This window comes from Symphalangus syndactylus, chromosome 21 (assembly GCF_028878055.3).
Source record: "Symphalangus syndactylus isolate Jambi chromosome 21, NHGRI_mSymSyn1-v2.1_pri, whole genome shotgun sequence".
Lineage (NCBI taxonomy): Eukaryota > Metazoa > Chordata > Mammalia > Primates > Hylobatidae > Symphalangus > Symphalangus syndactylus.
Window position 1 is genome coordinate 72097420 of NC_072443.2, and position 18039 is coordinate 72115458.

The 18039-nt window shown below is 40.2% G+C and overlaps 1 protein-coding gene across 1 annotated transcript in view; it reads left to right on the plus strand.

The window, feature by feature from the left end:
- EIF4E3 (eukaryotic translation initiation factor 4E family member 3) overlaps positions 1-12430 on the plus strand; it is a 122753-nt gene extending 110323 nt beyond the window's left edge. Inside the window, exon 7 of the mRNA XM_055260637.2 lies at positions 12313-12430. Within this exon, the coding sequence (XP_055116612.1) occupies positions 12313-12374 (62 nt within the window). The 3' untranslated portion in view covers positions 12375-12430. The remainder of the gene's footprint in view (positions 1-12312) is intronic.
- Positions 12431-18039: the final 5609 nt, after the last annotated feature.

Below are 18039 nucleotides of genomic sequence, written 5' to 3' on the forward strand. Positions count from 1 at the left end.
AGCCGGTTTGACATGTTATCACCACTTGAATCATCTGAAGCTTGCACCTGCTTGGTTCAGCTGGGGATCTGCTGGAAGTTGTTTTCTAGGATGCCCATGAACTCTCTGTATATTTTCTGGTTTTTCATTTTCACTTTCCCTTAATGTATGAACCACTTTCTCTACTGTGACACATGGTTACCAAAGCTTTTTTTCCCCCTTCTCGCTTGTGTTCCCTCACGCCACACCATTTCAAAGTGGGGGCGAGAGGGACATCTGTTTGGGCCTGAGCCTCTGGAGGAGGCCCTAAAAATGTCTCAAGAGGAACTGAGTTGGAGACCAAAGAGGCGGTGGTGTGTGAAGGCCCTGGGCAGTCCTCTCAGCTCCAGAACGATGATGCTAAAAGAAGCATTAAGTGCTCGCATGTTGTGTTTATACTATTCCTATTTCATAAAGGGAGAAAAATTAAATTAAGAGGTGCTTAGCAGCATTTGAGAGTTGGGGATTTAAATGTAATTTTTCATAGCCAATTGGCCAACTGGAGGGTTGAGCCATTTATGAGATGAACACAAAGTACATGTGGAAGGCGATTGCTTGAATTACCAAACTATGTGTTTGGTTGAAGTTTTTCCCAGATGATGAAATGTTAATGCATCACTTTTATTTATTTTTATTTTTATTTTTTTTGAGACAGAGTCTCACTCTGTCGCCCATGCTGGAGTGCAGTGGCGCGATCTGGGCTCACTGCAAGCTCTGCCTCCCAGGTTCACGCTGTTAATGCATCACTTAACTGGAGTTTGGTTTGACAAGGTCTGTGTGTGGCTGGAAAAGGGAGGAAGGGGAAGACAAATCATAGGATAATACAGAGGGCTGGATCTGTAAATGCTTCATTTCTCAGTCTGTGACTTTACAGAATTGTATCTGTAAAAGAGACAATGATACTGCAATTTTGGTTTACATGTGCTTTGGAGAGTATATGAAGTGAAGGCGTTTTCTTTCATGGACAGCTAGAAGCATGTTGGAATTTTAGCCTCTGTGACTATTCAAAAAAATATGTAAGCTTTTCTAACAAGAAGTAGTATGCTAAATCAAGTTTCTCTACGGAGAGCTTGTTAGATAAACTAATTATAAAAATTTGAAGAACTCTGGAAGAAATATAATTGCTATAAACCATTTTTGAAATCAAGGTATATGAGTGACAAATGGTTTTATGGGTTTTGGGGTCAAATACAATCACTGAAGGTGTGTCAAAAGACATCTTAGAGTAACTTTGCTTCGCCTTCATGGAGGAGGGAAAGAAGGAGTTTGCCTAGAGACACCAAAGCCCCTAGATGCTAAGATTATTCAGGATGAATGAGCGGTAATCCTAACTTATTCATTTATCTGGAACAACCAACCACATAAGATTCCTATGCTCTCCTCCCTGACAAACCACAATGGCACCAAGCTCCATCAGCCCCTTTCAGGAGCACTGTCTCTTTTATTTTTTAGACCAAGTCTCGTTCTGTTGCCAGGCTGGAGTGCAGTGGTGCAATCTCAGGTACATACAACCTCAACCTTCCAGGTTCAAGCAATTCTCCTGCCTCAGCCTCCTGAGTAGCTGGAACTACAAACACATGCCACCAGGCCCAGCTAATTTTTGTATTTTTAATAGAGACAGGATTTAACCATGTTGGCCAGAATGGTTTCAATCTCTTGACCTTGTGATCCACCTGCCTCGGCCTCCTAAAGTGCTGGGATTACAGGCATGAGCCACTGCACCCGGCCAGCACGGGCTCTTTTTTTTTTTTTTAACGTTTTCTTTCTATGAGTTCTTTTAACCAGCATTTCCTAATAAAACCCCAGTTTTGAAGGTGTCTGGACCAACAAGCACGTGAGTTCCAAGTCAAATATTTTTGTAAGTGACATCTGTCCTGATCAGTTTGCACAAGCAAACGACTTGTCCAGGCTGGTGACTATATTTGCTTAAGTATTTGGGAACGCTTTCTCATGAAGAAATCTAATAGAAAGTACAGATTTTTCTTTTAAAAAGAAGTGAGAAAAAAAATAAAAGAACTGACAGAGATGGATTAAGATGAGTAACTGAAATTTGGCCAGTTAGTGAGTGAGCAGCACCCATCAGTTTAAGTGCCATGTGTGTTACAGGGTTAGGAAGGTGCATAGGAAATTGAGACAGGATAAGAGTTGGGAGGCATGGAAGTCATCCTGTGACCCTCACGATTAGATTGGCCTTGACTTACCGTCTCACAGCCTCTCGGAACATAGTCTCTTCATCTGCAGAATAGGGATAATAAGAAAATGAACCTCATGGTGGTGTGTGGGTTAAATGGCAACATGCACATGAAACCCTGTAGCAGGTGCTTGGCATATTGTAGATACTCAAGGAATGGGAACTGCTGCTGCTGCTGCTGCTGCTGCTACAGTTATTTGAAATATACAATTCTGGGCCAGGCGTGGTGGCTCATGCCTGTAATCCCAGCACTTTGGGAGGCCGAGGCGTGCGGATCGCCTGAGTTCAGGAGTTCAAGACCAGCCTGACCAACATGGAGAAACCCCATCTCTACTAAAAATACAAAATCAGCTGGGTGTGGTGGTGCATGCCTGTAATCTCAGCTACTTGGGAGGCTGAGGCAGGAGAATAGCTTGAACCCTGGAAGCGGAGGTTGCAGTGAGCCGAGATCGTGCCGTTGCACTCCAGCCTGGGCAAAAAGAATGAAACTCTGTCTCAAAAGAAAAGAAATACACAATTCTGCTACTTGTGATATCATGTGTTACTATATTTAATAGTATCTGTGACAGGCAGAATGCCCCCCCTACCAAAATGCCCACACCCTAACCCCAGAACCTGTGAATATTCTGCTTTACCCTGCAAGAAGGACCTTGCAGTTGCAATTAAGGTTATGAGCCTTGAGGTGGGGAGAGTGTTCTAGAGTATCCAGGCGGGCCCGATCTAATCACATGGCTCCTCAAGAACCAGCAACATGTTCGTAGCTGTGGTCACAGAAAGATGTGAGGACAGAGAAAAGCAAGCGAAGACATAGACTCGAGGTTGTTAGTTTTGAAGATTGAGGAAGGTGGCCATGAGCCAGAGAATGCAGACAGCCTCTAGAATCAAGGAAAAGCGTTCTCCCTGAGAGCCTCCAGGTGCCAAAAGAATGATTTTGGCCCAGTAAAACCTGGGTTGGACTTCTAACCTGAAGAATTATAAGACAATAATTTTGTGTTGTTTTAAATTTGTGGTAATTTGTTACAGCTGTGATAACAAACCAATACACTGAAATACTATTAGTAATATTACTTTTTTGGGCTTTATTTTATTTTTTTGAAACAGAGTCTCACTCTGTCACCCAGGCTGGAGTAAAGTGGCCTGATCATGGCTCACTACAACTTCTGACTGCCGGGTTCAAGCAATTCTCATGCCTCAGCCTCTCGAGTAGCTGGGACTACAGGCATACACCACCATGCCTGGCTAATTTTTGTATTTTTAGTATAGACCTGGTTTTGCCACGTTGGCCAGGCTGGTCTTGAACTCCTGACCTCAGGTGATCCACCCATCTTGGCCTCCCAAAGTGCTGGGATTACAGGCATGGGCCACCACGCCCAGCTTTTTTGGCTTATTCATTACGAAAATGCCTAGAGTTCAATGGAAAAGGTGACTTTACTATTCTTGAAAGGGCAACCTAGTATTATAAATGGTTTTTTGTATAACAAATATAATTCAGCACCTTAAAAACTTTAGAAAGAAATAATTTTTATTTTTTTTACTTTATCATGTAAAATTACAAAGTTATACTCATCAGAAATGTAGAAAGACGAGAATATTGGTCACCTGGATTTAACAATTAACTTTTTCCCATATTTGTTACTTCCTTTTTCTTTCTCATTGTTTCTTTATTTGTTTATTTTTGGTTGAAGTGTTTTAAGATAAATTGTAATCACTATTACATCTTAACCATAAATACTTGATTATGTGTCCATAAAATGACATAACCACAATATTATTATCAAGACTAATAGAATTACTATTAATTCTCTGAAATTATCTAATACCCAATTCATATTTAAATTTCTTAAATGCCGCCAAAATTTTTTTATAGCTGACTTGTTCAAGCCAGAATGCAGTCAAGGACTGTGCATTGCATTAGGGGTCATGGTGTCTCCTGAGGCTTTTTTTTTTTTTTTTTTGAGACGGGGTCTCACTCTGCCACCCAGGGGCTGGAGTGCAGTGGTGTGATCTCGGCTCACTGCAACCTCTGCCCCCTGGATTCAAGCGATTCTCCTGCCTCAGCTTCCCGAGTAGCTGGGATTACAGATGCCTGCCACTGCGCCTGGCTAATTTTTGTATTTTTAGTAAAAATGGGGTTTCACCATCTTGGCCAGGCTGGTCTTGAACTCCTGACCTCGTGATCCACCCACTTCAGCCTCCCAAAATGCTGGGATTACAGGCATGAGCCACTGCACTTGGCCTCCTGAGGCTCTTTTAATCAAGAACACTCCACCCCCACCACAGCCTACCCTGCTGCTTTATTTCATGGCATTGGCTGTTGAAGAGAGACGGTTAGTCTTTTTGTAGATGGTCTTACAGTCAAGATTAATGTAATTCTACTTGGTGACAATTTCTTTAGAAACAGTGCAAAGGAAGACTATTGTGCTTCAGCTTTTTTTCTTTTAGACTTTACACTGCCTTTAATTCTTTCAGTCACACATCCATTCATCCAAACAAATTAACCAACATTGATTGAACACGAGTTCTGCATATCTCCTGAGCACCTACACCGGAAAGATTCACTCTCCAGCCACTGTAACTGGGTCTTAAAGGAAAGACTTCATTGTTTCTCCTGAAACTTCCTTTGAAATATCAAGAGCCCTAGACTCATTTTTCTTATCAAAGAAGGTCTAAGAAAGTGTATGGTCAGGAGAGTTTGAATCTACATCATACTGTTACTACTGCCACCCTTAGGGCTCCAACTTTGTTGAGCTTCTAAGTACCAGATGCTTGACATATATTACCTCTAAGCCTCACCTCCAAGCCTGTAAGGTAGGTATTATTATTCATTTAATAATGTTACCATTTTACAGATGATACAACTGCAGCTCAGAACAGTCAAGTACTTAGTCTAAGGCCTCACAGCTAATGGTGGCAGAAGTGGGATTCTAACAAGGGTGTGTCTATTTCTGGTGACCAGTCTTTTTACAAAACCGTGATTCTGTTATTCCAGGGCTTGTTTAGTATTCAAATCGATTATTCCATTTTGTGATGACAGAACACTTGAATCCGGGAGGCAGAGGTTGTGGTGAGCCGAGATGGCGCCATTGTACTCCAGCCTGTGCAACAGAATGAGACTGCACGTTTGGATGAATGGATGTGTGACTGAAAGAATTAAAATTTTTTAGCAGTCTGTATATGGTACCAAATGACCACCAGCAGATCAATAAAGGTTGTTTCGGGTTCTTCTTTTTTCACTCATTTAGAAACTATGGCCAATCTGCCGGAAAAAAAAACACAGAACCCGGGAGACTCTATCAATTTCAAGACCCCAGAGCAAGGGATCAGCAAACCTTTTCTGTAAAGGACCAGACAGCAAATATTTTAGATTTTGTGGACCATATGGTCTCTATCACAGTTATTCAACTGTGCTACTGTTGCACAGAAGCAGCAGAAGACAGTACATAAATGAATGAGGGTGGCTGTGTTCCAATAAAACTTTATTTACAAAAACAGACAGTGGGCTGGATTTGGCCTGGAAACTATAGTTTGCCAGCCCCTGCCCTAAAGCAGAGAAAACAATGTGGCAGCCAATAGGCAAAACTTGGCTGAAGATGTATGTGATCGCCTTATACAATGTTCAGCTATTTAAAAAGTTAAATATTAACATTTAAAAATCAAGATAGTTTATACAAGGAGCAAGGTGTTTCCAGCTCCACTGGAAAGTTGGAAGGTCTGGTGTTTAAGCCCTTGGATCTCATGATGGGAAGGAGCTGGGCAGCTGCTCCTTGATGTGGTCACTGTCTGTCCAGCCTGACACCATCCTTACCCTTTTCTGTTGGTTCCCTTGATCATGTTTAACATGGCACTATTTTCTCATTGCTCTCCTTGGCCTGGTTCCTGCGGACACTTGCATTTTCAACCACTGCCACAATGGAAAAAGATAAAGAAAGACATTTGATTGATAGTAAAAAGATCTTTTCATAAATAGTCCTTGGAAAGTAAAGGCACAATGGTAAAATTTGGCCAGAGTTTATGCTTGATTTTTAAGTACAAAAACTTGTCCATTATCAGGCAGTGAAGGATAATTTGCATCTGGCATAACTTCTATTGGAAGATGTAGATAACTAGGCAATCTGACCCTGAAGTGTTGTGAACAGGACCAGCTCTAGGCAGAAGTGTGGAGGCTAGACTTGGATAACAGAAGAATAGAAGAATAGAAGAAAGGATGGCCTAGATGTGGTCACTGGGGAATTTTAAGCTGGGCACCCCTCCTGTGATCATAGTCACTCTCTTCACACTTGTTCTAATTTGTCCATGTTCCTCCTAAAACAACCCCACAAAGCCTTCCAGCAACAGGCTGAAGGATACATTCTCTATATGTATGGTCTCCAAAGCATGGTGAGTACACACACAGGGCATCTGGTATAATCTATTGGCATATAGAAAGTATTAGAACTTCTTTAACACATATATTTAATTTCATTCTTTTAAAAAAATACTGATTGATTGATTGAGACAGAGTCTCACTCTGTTGCCCAGGCTGGAGTGCACTGGTGCTGTCATACTTCACTGTCACCTCAAACTCTTGAGATTGGCTGGGCGTGGTGGCTCACGCCTGTAATCCCAGCACTTTGGGAGGCTGAGGTGGGTGAATCACCTGAGATCAGGAGTTCGAGACCAGCCTGGCCAACATAGTGAAACCTCATCTCTACTAAAAATACAAAAATCAGCTGGGCATGGTGGCAGGTGCCTGTAATCCAAGCTACTCAGGAGACTGAGGCAGGAGAATCACTTGAACACTGGAGGCAGAGGTTGTGGTGAGCCGAGATGGCGCCATTGTACTCCAGCCTGCGCAACAGAATGAGACTCCGTCTCAAAACAAAAAAAAAACAAAGCCCTCCCAAAAAAACAACTCCTGGGCTCAAGTGATCCTCTCACCATAGTCCTCTAAATAGTCTGGCTAATTTTTTATTTTTTAATAGAGATGGGGGGGGGGGTCTCACTATGTTGTCCGGGCTGGTCTTGAACTCCCAGCCTCAAGTGATCCTCCCGCCTTGGCCTTCCAAATTGTTGGGCTTACATGTGCGAGCCACTATACCTGAGCTTTAATCTCGTTCTTTAAAATTTAATGTTAAATGCATGCATTGTGATGCTCACATCAGCACAGTTGTACATATACATATCAGTATATTAGTATAGTTGTTTACATATACATATATAATTTATAAATGAGTAAAAATACATATATTTGTGCAGGATCAATACATTGTACTGTTAGGTGTACAGGATCACAAAAGCTTAGGCCACTGTTCAATATAATACATTTTAAAAACAAAGCCTAACATCATAGTCTCTTTCTTAAAATGTGAGTTTATTACTGCTTTTACAAATTAAAAGCTCCTTTTACAAAAATGATCAGGCAGTTTTATCTCCAAATACTTACAAAGTTGCCAAGCCCTGCAGTAATGTGTTGCTTGAATCCCTGACAGCGGGTGTAGAGAGAGCATAGGTTGATTCTAACATTTAGGCTTTCAGGGATAATACTCTTTCTTTTTTGATTTTTCTAAAAATTTCAATGACAACATTGAAAACAAAATCTTTGAGATTAAACCATGTATCTCATACTTGAAATCCAAAAATATTTTTAAAGGAGACAGATTTAATAATGTAGTGAAAGAAAAATTGTGGGTGAGGAGAAGAACTGATTCAAAGGAAAAAAAAGACAACTAATGAAGGCCCAAATCAGAAAGCAAGAAATTATTCCAGAAGGACAGTAAATGTGGTTAGAGGACTAACCCATATTGAAGTCAGGAATATATTCTGAATTATTGAAATCGGAATGACTCTCATATTCTATTAAAGAGGAAAAATGGTATTAGAATAAATATTAAAAGGAGTCAAGATCTGGGGCATTAATCTTGTCTGAACATCATTAGGTTCCTTCAGTGTATGCATCTGTCCTTTCCCACTCTTCTATACCCGCCCCCTCACCCCCAGCCTTTGGTGCCCTGCACAGAGTAAACTCCCAATAAGAACTTCTTAACAAATGGGTAAAAATGTACTAATGACTGAAGCTGTTTCTCCAGGACACCAGGACTGTGGACTGAAAAATTGAAAGTCCAGGTGACATTTTATTAAGTTGATAGCAGTTATTCTAATTTTTATTTCAACAAATGTGGTCTGGGCACCCCCACTCAGTGCCAGGCACTGTGTTTGGCATTGGAAATAGACGAGACGCAGTCCCTGTCCGACAGCAGCTGACCATTTTGTGGGGAAATGGACTGGAACACTGCGGCCCCCCAACCTGCTGAGTTCCCCACCAGAAGGATGGAAAAAGTGCTAGGGGACTAAAGGGAGGGGAGTTGGGGAGTGTGAGAAATGCTGCCTAGGAATATTTGGATGAGGCTTTAAAGGATGTTTTCAAATGAAAAAGGAAAGCTAAGAGGAGGGAACAACTTAATTAAAGGCGGGGACGTGAGAAAGGGCAGCCCACTTCAGGAGGTGTAAGAAGATCGATGTGGAGAAAATTGGAAGTAAAGTTTACACTTTATCTTGGAGATGACGGCAGATCGTTGGAGGATTCCTTTTTGTTTTAAGCAAAAGATGGTCATGTAGAGATCTGGTGAAAATTCAAAGGAGAAATTAAAACACATTGGAGAAGCTATTCTGGAGGCTACAAAAATAATCCAAACCAGAACTCTTAGACTATAGGACTGGAGAAGTCATGTTAGGATTAGCAAAGAAAGAACGCATTTAAGAGACATTTCAGATGCTACTATCAACAGAGCCTGATGCACTTAAGCCAAAATGGTAGGGAAGAATGAGAACTAAGTGGTAGCTATCGAAGTGGCCTCCGTTAATCATTATGGAATGCAGGGACAGGGGAATGGTGTGTCCCTGGTTTTTGTTTGTGTATTTGGTGGCAGGAGTGGCTAGTGTTAAAAAGATGATGGGTTTGATAATTGTTTCCATTTTATTAATTACTAATTTTAGATTAATGTACCATAAATTTGACCTTTCCTGGTGTAAAGTTCTATGAGGTTTGTTTTTTTTTTTTTTTTTTTTTTCCTTGAGACGGAGTCTCGCTCTGTCGCCCAGGCTGGAGTGCAGTGGCGAGATCTCGGCTCACTGCAAGCTCCGCCTCCCAAGTTCACACCATTCTCCTGCCTCAGCCTCTCCGAGGAGCTGGGACTACAGGCGCCCGCCACCGCGCCTGGCTAATGTTTTGTATTTTTAGTAGAGACGGGGTTTCACCGTGGTCTCGATCTCCTGACCTCGTGATCCGCCCGCCTTGGCCTCCCAAAGTGCTGGGATTACAAGCGTGAGCCACCGCACCTGGCCAAGTTCTATGAGTTTTATCACATGCATAGCTTCACAGAGGCAACACTACAATCAGGATACAGGACAGTGTCATCACCGCCAGAAACTCGCTTATGCTACCCCTTTGTAGTCAAAACTGCCCCACTTCTAGCAATTAATGAGCTGTTTTCAATCCCCATAATTTTGCCTTCTGCAAAATGTCACATAAATAAAATCACATATTATGTAACTTTTTCCGGTTACCTGTCTTCACTCAACACGGTGCCTTTAAAATTCATCCCAGTTGTTAGGTGCATTAATAGTTCTTTTTCATCACTGAGTAGTGTCCTGTGGTATGGATGTACCATAGGTGGTTTATCCATTCACTGTTCAAGGACATTTGGGTTGTTTTCAGTTTTGGGCAATTATAAATAGAGCTGTTATAAACATTTTTTTTCCTCTCAGAAAGCAGAGGTGTGTTTTTTTTCTATTTTATTGAAGTAAAATATATATAACATTAAAGTTAACCATGTTTAAGTGTAAAGTTCAGTGACATTAAGTTATAAACTTTTTTTGTATGAGTTTTTATGTGAACATAAGTTTTCATTTATCTAAAGTAAATATTAAAGGAGTGAGATTGCTGGGTCCTTTGGGTGAATTCCTCTTTACATTTAAAAGAAATTGTTCGCCGGGCATGGTAGTTTGTACATGTAATCCCAGATACTCTGGAGGCTGCAGTGGGGGGGTCACTTGAACCCAGGAGGTTGAGGCTTCAGTGAGTGATGATTATCCCTCTGTACCTGGGCCTGGGCAAAAGAGCAAGACATTGTCTCTTATATATTAAAAAAAAGAAAAGAAAAGAAAAGAGAAATTGTTAAACTGTTTTGCAGTGTGGCTGTATCATTTTGCTTTCCCACCATGAAGGTATGAGAATTTCTGTTGTTCCACATCCTTGTCAGCACTTGGTATTGACAGTCCTTGCCCTTCCCATCCCGCACCAGACCCTGCCCACTGCTCCCCACTCCCTGCTCCGTTCTCATTGTGGTTTTAACTTGCATTTCTCAAATTGCCAGTGACATTCAGCACCTTTTCATGTTCTTTTTTTGCCATCCACTTTGTGAAGTGTCTGTTCAAACCTTTTGCTCATTTTGAAATTGGATTCTTTTATTTCTGTTGCATTTTCAGAGTTGTTCGCGTATTTTGGATACAAGTCCATCGTTGGATATGTGATTTCCAAATACTTTCTCCCATTTAGTAGCTTGTCTTTTCGTGTTTTTTTGCACAGCAAAAGTTTTGAATTTTGATGAAATTCAGTATATCAATTATTCTGATATGGATATGGCTATTGATCTCATAGCTAAAAACTTTTTGCTTAACATAAGGTCACAAGCTACTCTCCTCTCTGTTTTTCTAACAGTTTTGTCATTTTACATTTTATATCTATGATCTTTGATCTGTGATCCATTGTGAATTTATTTTTCTATAAGGTGTAAAGTAGAGGTACCTTTTTTGTTGTTTGTTTTTTTGAGATACAGAGTCTTACTCTGTTGTCCAGGCTGAAGTGCAGTGGCAAGATCATTGTTCAATGCAGCCTCTACCTCCCAGGCTCCAGTGATCCTCCCACCTCAGACTCCCAAAGCGGTTACAGGTGTTAACCTCAGCACCAGCTGAGGCTCCTTTTTTTTTTTTTTAACTTATGTATGTCAATTCCTTTCAGCATCAGTTATTGAAAAACCATCCTTTCTCCAATGAATTGCCTTTGTACCTTTGTCAAAAATCAACTGGCCACATCTATTTCTGGACTCTCTATTCTGTTCTGTTGTCTATGTGTCTGTTCTTAGACATTACAATATTGTCTAAAATGCTGTAGGGTTGTACTGTAATCAGTTTTAAGATCAGTAGTGTGGGCCGGGCGCAGTGGCTCACACCTGTAATCCCAGCACTTTGGGAGGCTGAGGCAGGTGGATCACCTGAGGTCAGGAGTTCGAGATCAGCCTGGCCAACATGGTGAAACCCCGTCTCTACTACAAATACAAAAATTAGCCAGGCATGGTGGCACGCATCTGTAGTACCAGCTACTTGGGAGGCTGAGGCAGGAGAATCGCTTGAACCTGGGAGGCAGAGGTTGCAGTGAGTAGAGATCACACCACTGTACTCCAGCCTCGGTGACAGAGCGAAACTCCATCTCAAATAATAATAATAATAATAATAATAATAATAATAATAATATCAGTAGTGTGAGTCCTCCAATTTTATTCTCCTTTTTTCAAAATTGCTTTTGATGTTTTAGTTTGCCTTTCCATATAAATTTTAGAATCACATTGCCCTTATCTTCTAAAAAATTATGCTGGGATTTTGATTGGAATACCACTAAATTTATAGATCAATTTGTGAAAAATTGACATCATAACAAATTTGAGTGTTTCACTTCATAACTATGGTATATTTCTTCATTTATTTAGGTTTTCTATGATTTATTTCATTAGCATTTTGTGATGATCACCCTATGTATCCTGTACATGTTTTGCTGGATTTACACTTAACTATTACTTCCTCCTTTTTTTTAGAGCTATTCTAAATGGGATTTTAAAAAATTTGAATTCTAATTGTTCATTACTAATTTATAGAAACATAATAGATTTTTGTATGCTGAGCTTGAATCCTATGGTAATACTAAATTTACTTATAGTTCTAAGAGTTTTTTTAAAAAAATAGATTTCTTGGGATTTTCTACATAGACAGTTATGTTATCTGTGAATAGGCATGGTTTTATTTCTTCTTTTCTTTTCTTTCTTTCCCTTTTTTTTTTTTTTTTTTTGAGACAGGGTCTTGCTCTGTCATCCAGGCTGGAGTACAGTGGTGGGATCACAGCTCACTGCAACCTTGAACTTCTGGGCTTCAACAATCCTTCTGCCTTAGCCTCCTGAGTAGCTGGGACCACAGGTGTGTGCCCCCATGACTGGCAAATTTTTAATTTTTTTGTAGAGACAGGGTCTCCCTTTGTTGCCTAGGCTGGTTTCAAACTCCTGGCCTCAAGTGATCCTCCTTCCTCGGCTTTCCAAAGTGCTGGAATTACAAGCATGAGCCACCATGTGACCTATTTCTTTTTTTCTGATTTGGATGTCTTTTAATATTACATCTTGCTTTATTGTACCTTCTAGGACTTCTAGTATAATGTTCAATAGGAGTGGTCACGTTCCTAATCTTAGGGGAAGAGCATTCTCTTTTTCACCACTAAGCGTGAAGTTCCTTTTGTTTCCTAGTGTGCTAAATGTTTTGTTAATCATAAATGAATACTGAAGCTTATCAAGTGTTTTTTGCTTCGATTATATGATCATGTGGTATTTCTAGGCCTTAAATATGGTGATTACATTGATTGTTACGTATTAAATAGCCTTGCATTCCTGAGATAAACCCCATTTGATTGTGATGTATTTTTAAAAATATATAGCAGGATTTTATTAGCTAATATTTTGCTGAGGATTTTTACAGCTACACTCACAAGGGTAGTTTTGTACTGTCTTTGTCTGGTTTTGGCATCAGGTTAATGATGGCCTCATAGAATGAGTTGGGAAGTATTCCCACCTCTTATTTTCTGGAAAAGATTGTTTAGAATTGGTTTTGTTTCATCTTTAAATGTTGGGTAGAGTTTGCCAGTAAAATGATCTGAAACTGGAGGAGTTTTTGTTTGTTTGTTTGTTTGGCTTTTTTTGTGGCAAAGGGAAGATTTCTAACTATGAATTCAATTCAAAAAAATAAATGTAAGATTACTCAGGTTACCTTTTTCTTCTTGGGTGAATTTTGACAGTTTGCTGCTTTTAAGAAATTGGTCCATTATGTCTAAGTTTTTAAATTCATGTGCAAATAATTGTCATAGTATTTTTTATTAGAATTTTAGTATCTGTAAAGTCTGTAGTGATAACACCTTTTATTTCTGATGTTGGTAATTTGTGTCTTTTCTCTGCTTTTGTTTGTCAGTCTGGCTAGTGGTTTATAAATTTTATTGATCTTCTCAAAGAACCAGCTTTTGTTTTATTGATTTTTTTCTAACAGAATTATTTCATTTATTAGGTATTTCTTTTGTTTGCTTTGGGATTCTTTGCTCTTATTTTTGTTGTTTCTTACGTTGGAGGCTAAATTGCTGATTTGAGACCTCTTTTTCTAATAAATATTTTAATACTATAAATTTCCATCCAAGCATTCCTATCGCTGTATCCAACACATGTTGATGCGTTGTATTTTATTTTTATCCAATTCAAAATATTTAAAAATTTCCCTTGGGACACAGTTATAATAACTTTTAATGTTTTCATCTGATAATTCTTACATCTGTGTCATTTCAGAGTTGGTTTTGATTTTTCTCAATTTAGGTCCTATTTTCTTGCTTCTTTACATGCCTGGTAATTTTTGATAGGATGCCAGACACTGTGAATTTTACCTTGTTGGGTTCTAGATATTTTCCTATTTCTGTAAACATTCTCATGCTTTGTTCTGGGACAAGGTTAAGTTCCTTGGGAGCAGTTTGTTTTTAGTCGGTCTTACTTTTTTTTTTTTTTTTTTGAGACGGAGTCTCGCTCTGTCACCCAGGCTGGAGTGCAGTGGCACGATCTCGGCTGACTGCAACAACCTCCGCCTCCTGGATTCAAGCAATTCTTGTGCCTCAGCCTCCCAAGTAGCTGGGACTACAGGCGCGTGCCACCACACCTGGCTACTTTTTGTATTTTTAGTAGAGACGGGGATGGTCTCAATCTCCTGACCTCGTGATCTGCCTGCCTCGGCCTCCGAAAGTGCTGGGATTACAGGCATGAGCCACCGTGCCCAGCCGTGGGTCTTACTTTTAAGCTTTGTCGAGTGGGACCAGGTCAGCATTTGATCTAGGGCTATTTATTTCCCACCTCTTGAAGCAAGACTCTTCTGAATACTCTACCTGATGCCTTGTGAATTATCAGGTTTTCCACGCTGGCTATAGGGATCATCTGCTATTTCTGGCCATCTGCGAGCTCTCTAGGAATTGTTCTTTCTAATCTTTTTGGGTGTGTTTTTTTCCCCCAGACTTTAGACAGTTTCCTTACATGCATAACTGATCAGATCTCAGCTAAATAATCAAGGGACTCATTGGAAGTCTCTGGAGCACCCTCTCCAGTTAGCTCTCTCCTCTCATACCCTGCCCTGTGAGTTTCAGCCACCTTGGGCTTTCTGGACTCCCACCTCTGTGTCCTCCACTCAGGGCATCTTCCAGGCTTTGTCTCAGTCCCTTCTTCCTACATTAGTAACCTAGAATATCTCTCCAGATGGAGAGGATTTCATCCAGATTGGGAATATTTCATCCAGCTAGGATGATCATAAGATTCATCTTGATTGTTTGGGTGATGATAAAATGTAGGTTATTGCCAAGTAGGTGTTTGCTGAAGTGTTTGGAAGGGAAGGTCAATTGAGTACAGGAGAACACGGATACACCAGATTAGCTCATTAACAAGGATTTTGCAGCCTCACAGCATGATGGCAGAACATGTGTGGATAAAAACCATGAGTCAGAGTCAAAGAACTTTAGTAAAATAGGAAGAGTGAGTCACCATCATTGTCATCACCATCACCCCTATTTTATGCCACTCTTACTCTGAGGTAGAGGTAGGAGCTTCAGGTTCATTATTACATTTAATCCTGGTGGTGGCCATGAAGAAGCCCTTCCCAGATTTCCTACTGACAGAAGCATATAGTGACCAGTGGTCTCATCTGCTGCACACTGAATTCACCACTGTGTTTGCACCAATGCCATGCTTCCCACAGCCTTCTCCAGACCAATGTCTGAGTGTCACAGGAATACTAATGTGGGCCCATTACCATGAGACACAAGTGACTTGGCTCCAGGATGCTTCATTGACCTTGCTGAAACTTTGATGGAATTGCACCATAACCTAAGACTTTCCCAACTCAAAATCCTTTCTCCCTCATTGCGGTCAGAGCAGCTTTGTGGTCTGACACTCTTTTAGCCTCCTTCAGCTCCATTTTCCCTCACAGACATTTTCTCCAATATATCTCTTGCACATGTAATCACTTCTTGGTGTCTGCTTCTCAGAAAACTTGAGCTAGCACAACCCTCAAATAACTGTGTGAGGCATGTATCCAATCCACAGATGTGGATCAAGGAGGTTGGAGATTGGAGAGGGGAAGTAACCTGCCCAAGATCACACAAGTCATAAGGTGGCTGAACCAGGATTAGATCCCAGGGCTGTGTGACTTTATAGCTTATCATAAGCATGCTGTCCTGTTACTCTCTGGATGCAAAGATGGTGGCTTCACTGTGGGTAGGAACTCCAGATATAAGTGAATTATTGAAAGAAGGCTTGGGGAGAGGTGGAAGGGTGTTTGGAGAACTCTCATTCTGCCTTCTTGCCATTAAAGATGTTGATTTGAGAGGGGAGTAGCCTTTACTTACAAGAGAAGCCATTTCTGTAGGTTGAGATAAGAAGAACATTTGGAAGAGAAGAAAAGGGTGTGGCTATAGAGGTGATTCTGCTTCCTTTAACTCTTAGAATGATCAAGGCAGAGTTACAGGCTTTGACTTAATAGAAAAGGCATTTTTAAATTCAGACAATTCCAAGAGAGAAGAATTCGGTTCCATCCCAGTTCACTATGAGCTGTCAACATATAAGTCCAGGAGCAACTCGGCTGAAAAGGGACTCACGAAGGCCAAAGCAGAGTGAAGCCACAGAGAGGAGTGGTGGGAAAAGGTCTCTTAGCAAACTCCCAAAGACGCTTAGAGAGAAAGGGAGAGAGAGCAAATACTGAGGAAATTCCAGCTGTTGGTGACTAGACATAACATCTGGGCAATTACTGACTTTTACTTTTCATCACAGTGTTTTGGTGCCTTGTAGACACAGCTAAGATGTCATGAATGTAAATAATTTAGTACAGTTGTTGTGATTTCTTGCTGAGTTGCCTTAAGCTTGACATTAGCAAAATCGATCTTACTTAAATAAGGTTTTCAATACTTATTTGCTTTTGTGTTGCAGAGACGGATTATTTTGCTTTAAGATGATTTGATAAAAAATAGCTTATTTCATATGAAAAACTGATGTATTATTTGTTCTTTTATCTCCACGTCTTGGAATCTTTCAGGCAGAGAGAAATATGACCTCTAGAATTAGCTTTCTACTCCTTCAATAAAAGCTACACCAGTTCATCCATCAGTAATAGAGGTGGTTTAGGAAGAAATTACAATTGTTTTACTAAAGAAGTCCAAATGTTTTATTTAAATCTCTAACTTCCTGGAAAATTTGATGTGGGTGGTTTGTGTGTATGTGTGTGTGTGTGTTGTTGTTAGTAAACAGGAAGCTCTTGAAATTATACACTGCAAGCATGTAAATCCAGGTTTTCTTGTAGTTTCTTTTTGGGTGGGTTGTTTTTTTTTTTATTTTCTTTTCCCCTTCATTACAGAGTCCTATATTAATTGCCCAGCTCTTTTTTGAGGATTTTCTGAAGTGGTACCCCACAGACATAATGCTATGATAATGGAATTTCAGTTTTTTTCGGTTGACTGCTTGCAGAGGTTTTATTTGGATAGGAATGCAGGAGATTGGCCTTTTTTTAAAAAAAAAAAAACATGGAGTATAGCTTGCTTTTTTTTCTTAAAGAAATTATTTGTGGGAAAATAGCTTGGAGTATCTTATTAATGATTTTCCTCTTGGATTTTTGTTTATTTTCCACCCCCATCCCTCAGATCTCTGTAACTAAAAACAAGCTTCAGTTCCTCATCTTGGTTACAGTGGTTTAAATGTTTGTTGGTATGTGACTTTGTTTAGTAAAGTTTGTGTGATTCCTTTTCTTTCTTTTTTTTCTTGCAGTGATCTCAGTTTGCTAAACATTGCATAATTTAAAAAAAATGTAGTGGATTATTTTTTGGCCTCCCTAAAGTTCATAGTCATTGCTGTTTTCCACTTCAGTCACTCAGATTATTTTATGAAATCGGTCCAACCCCCAAAGTTGTTTGTTCTTGGCTTTGACTCTGGGTGGAGGTGTGCTGTGATTTTCACAAACTTTGATGTTTTCTGTCTTATGTAGGCGAGGACCTGAGAGTTTTCAGCAGTTTTCCTGCAACCAGGGAAAACTGTGTATTGAATAAAACCCTTGCAATAGACTACTCAGCCCTAGATTTTCTTTGATGAGCACATATCTGCAAGTGGCTCTTGGCCAAGAATTGAGGCTGTATATGGGGGAAGAAATAGGAACATCAGTGGTTGGCTCTTGGAAAGATCTTTAAATAAAGATCATCTGGTCCAAGGATGGCAAATATGTGGCACAAATACCACTACTTTCCCCACCCACGCCTATTGCAAACATCAATAATCGATCATGGCTTTCTTTCTGTTGAGCGATCCAGACCACACAATCTTTCTTGACATGATATCCGAGGCTTCTCCTAAAATGCCAATGGAGCTGGCATGCGAGGTTGAATCTCTACCACTGTGGATTATAATATATCTCCATAAATAACTACAGACATGGGGAAGCTCAGAGCGAGGCAGAAGAGTGCTAGAGTTGGGAATGTGGGC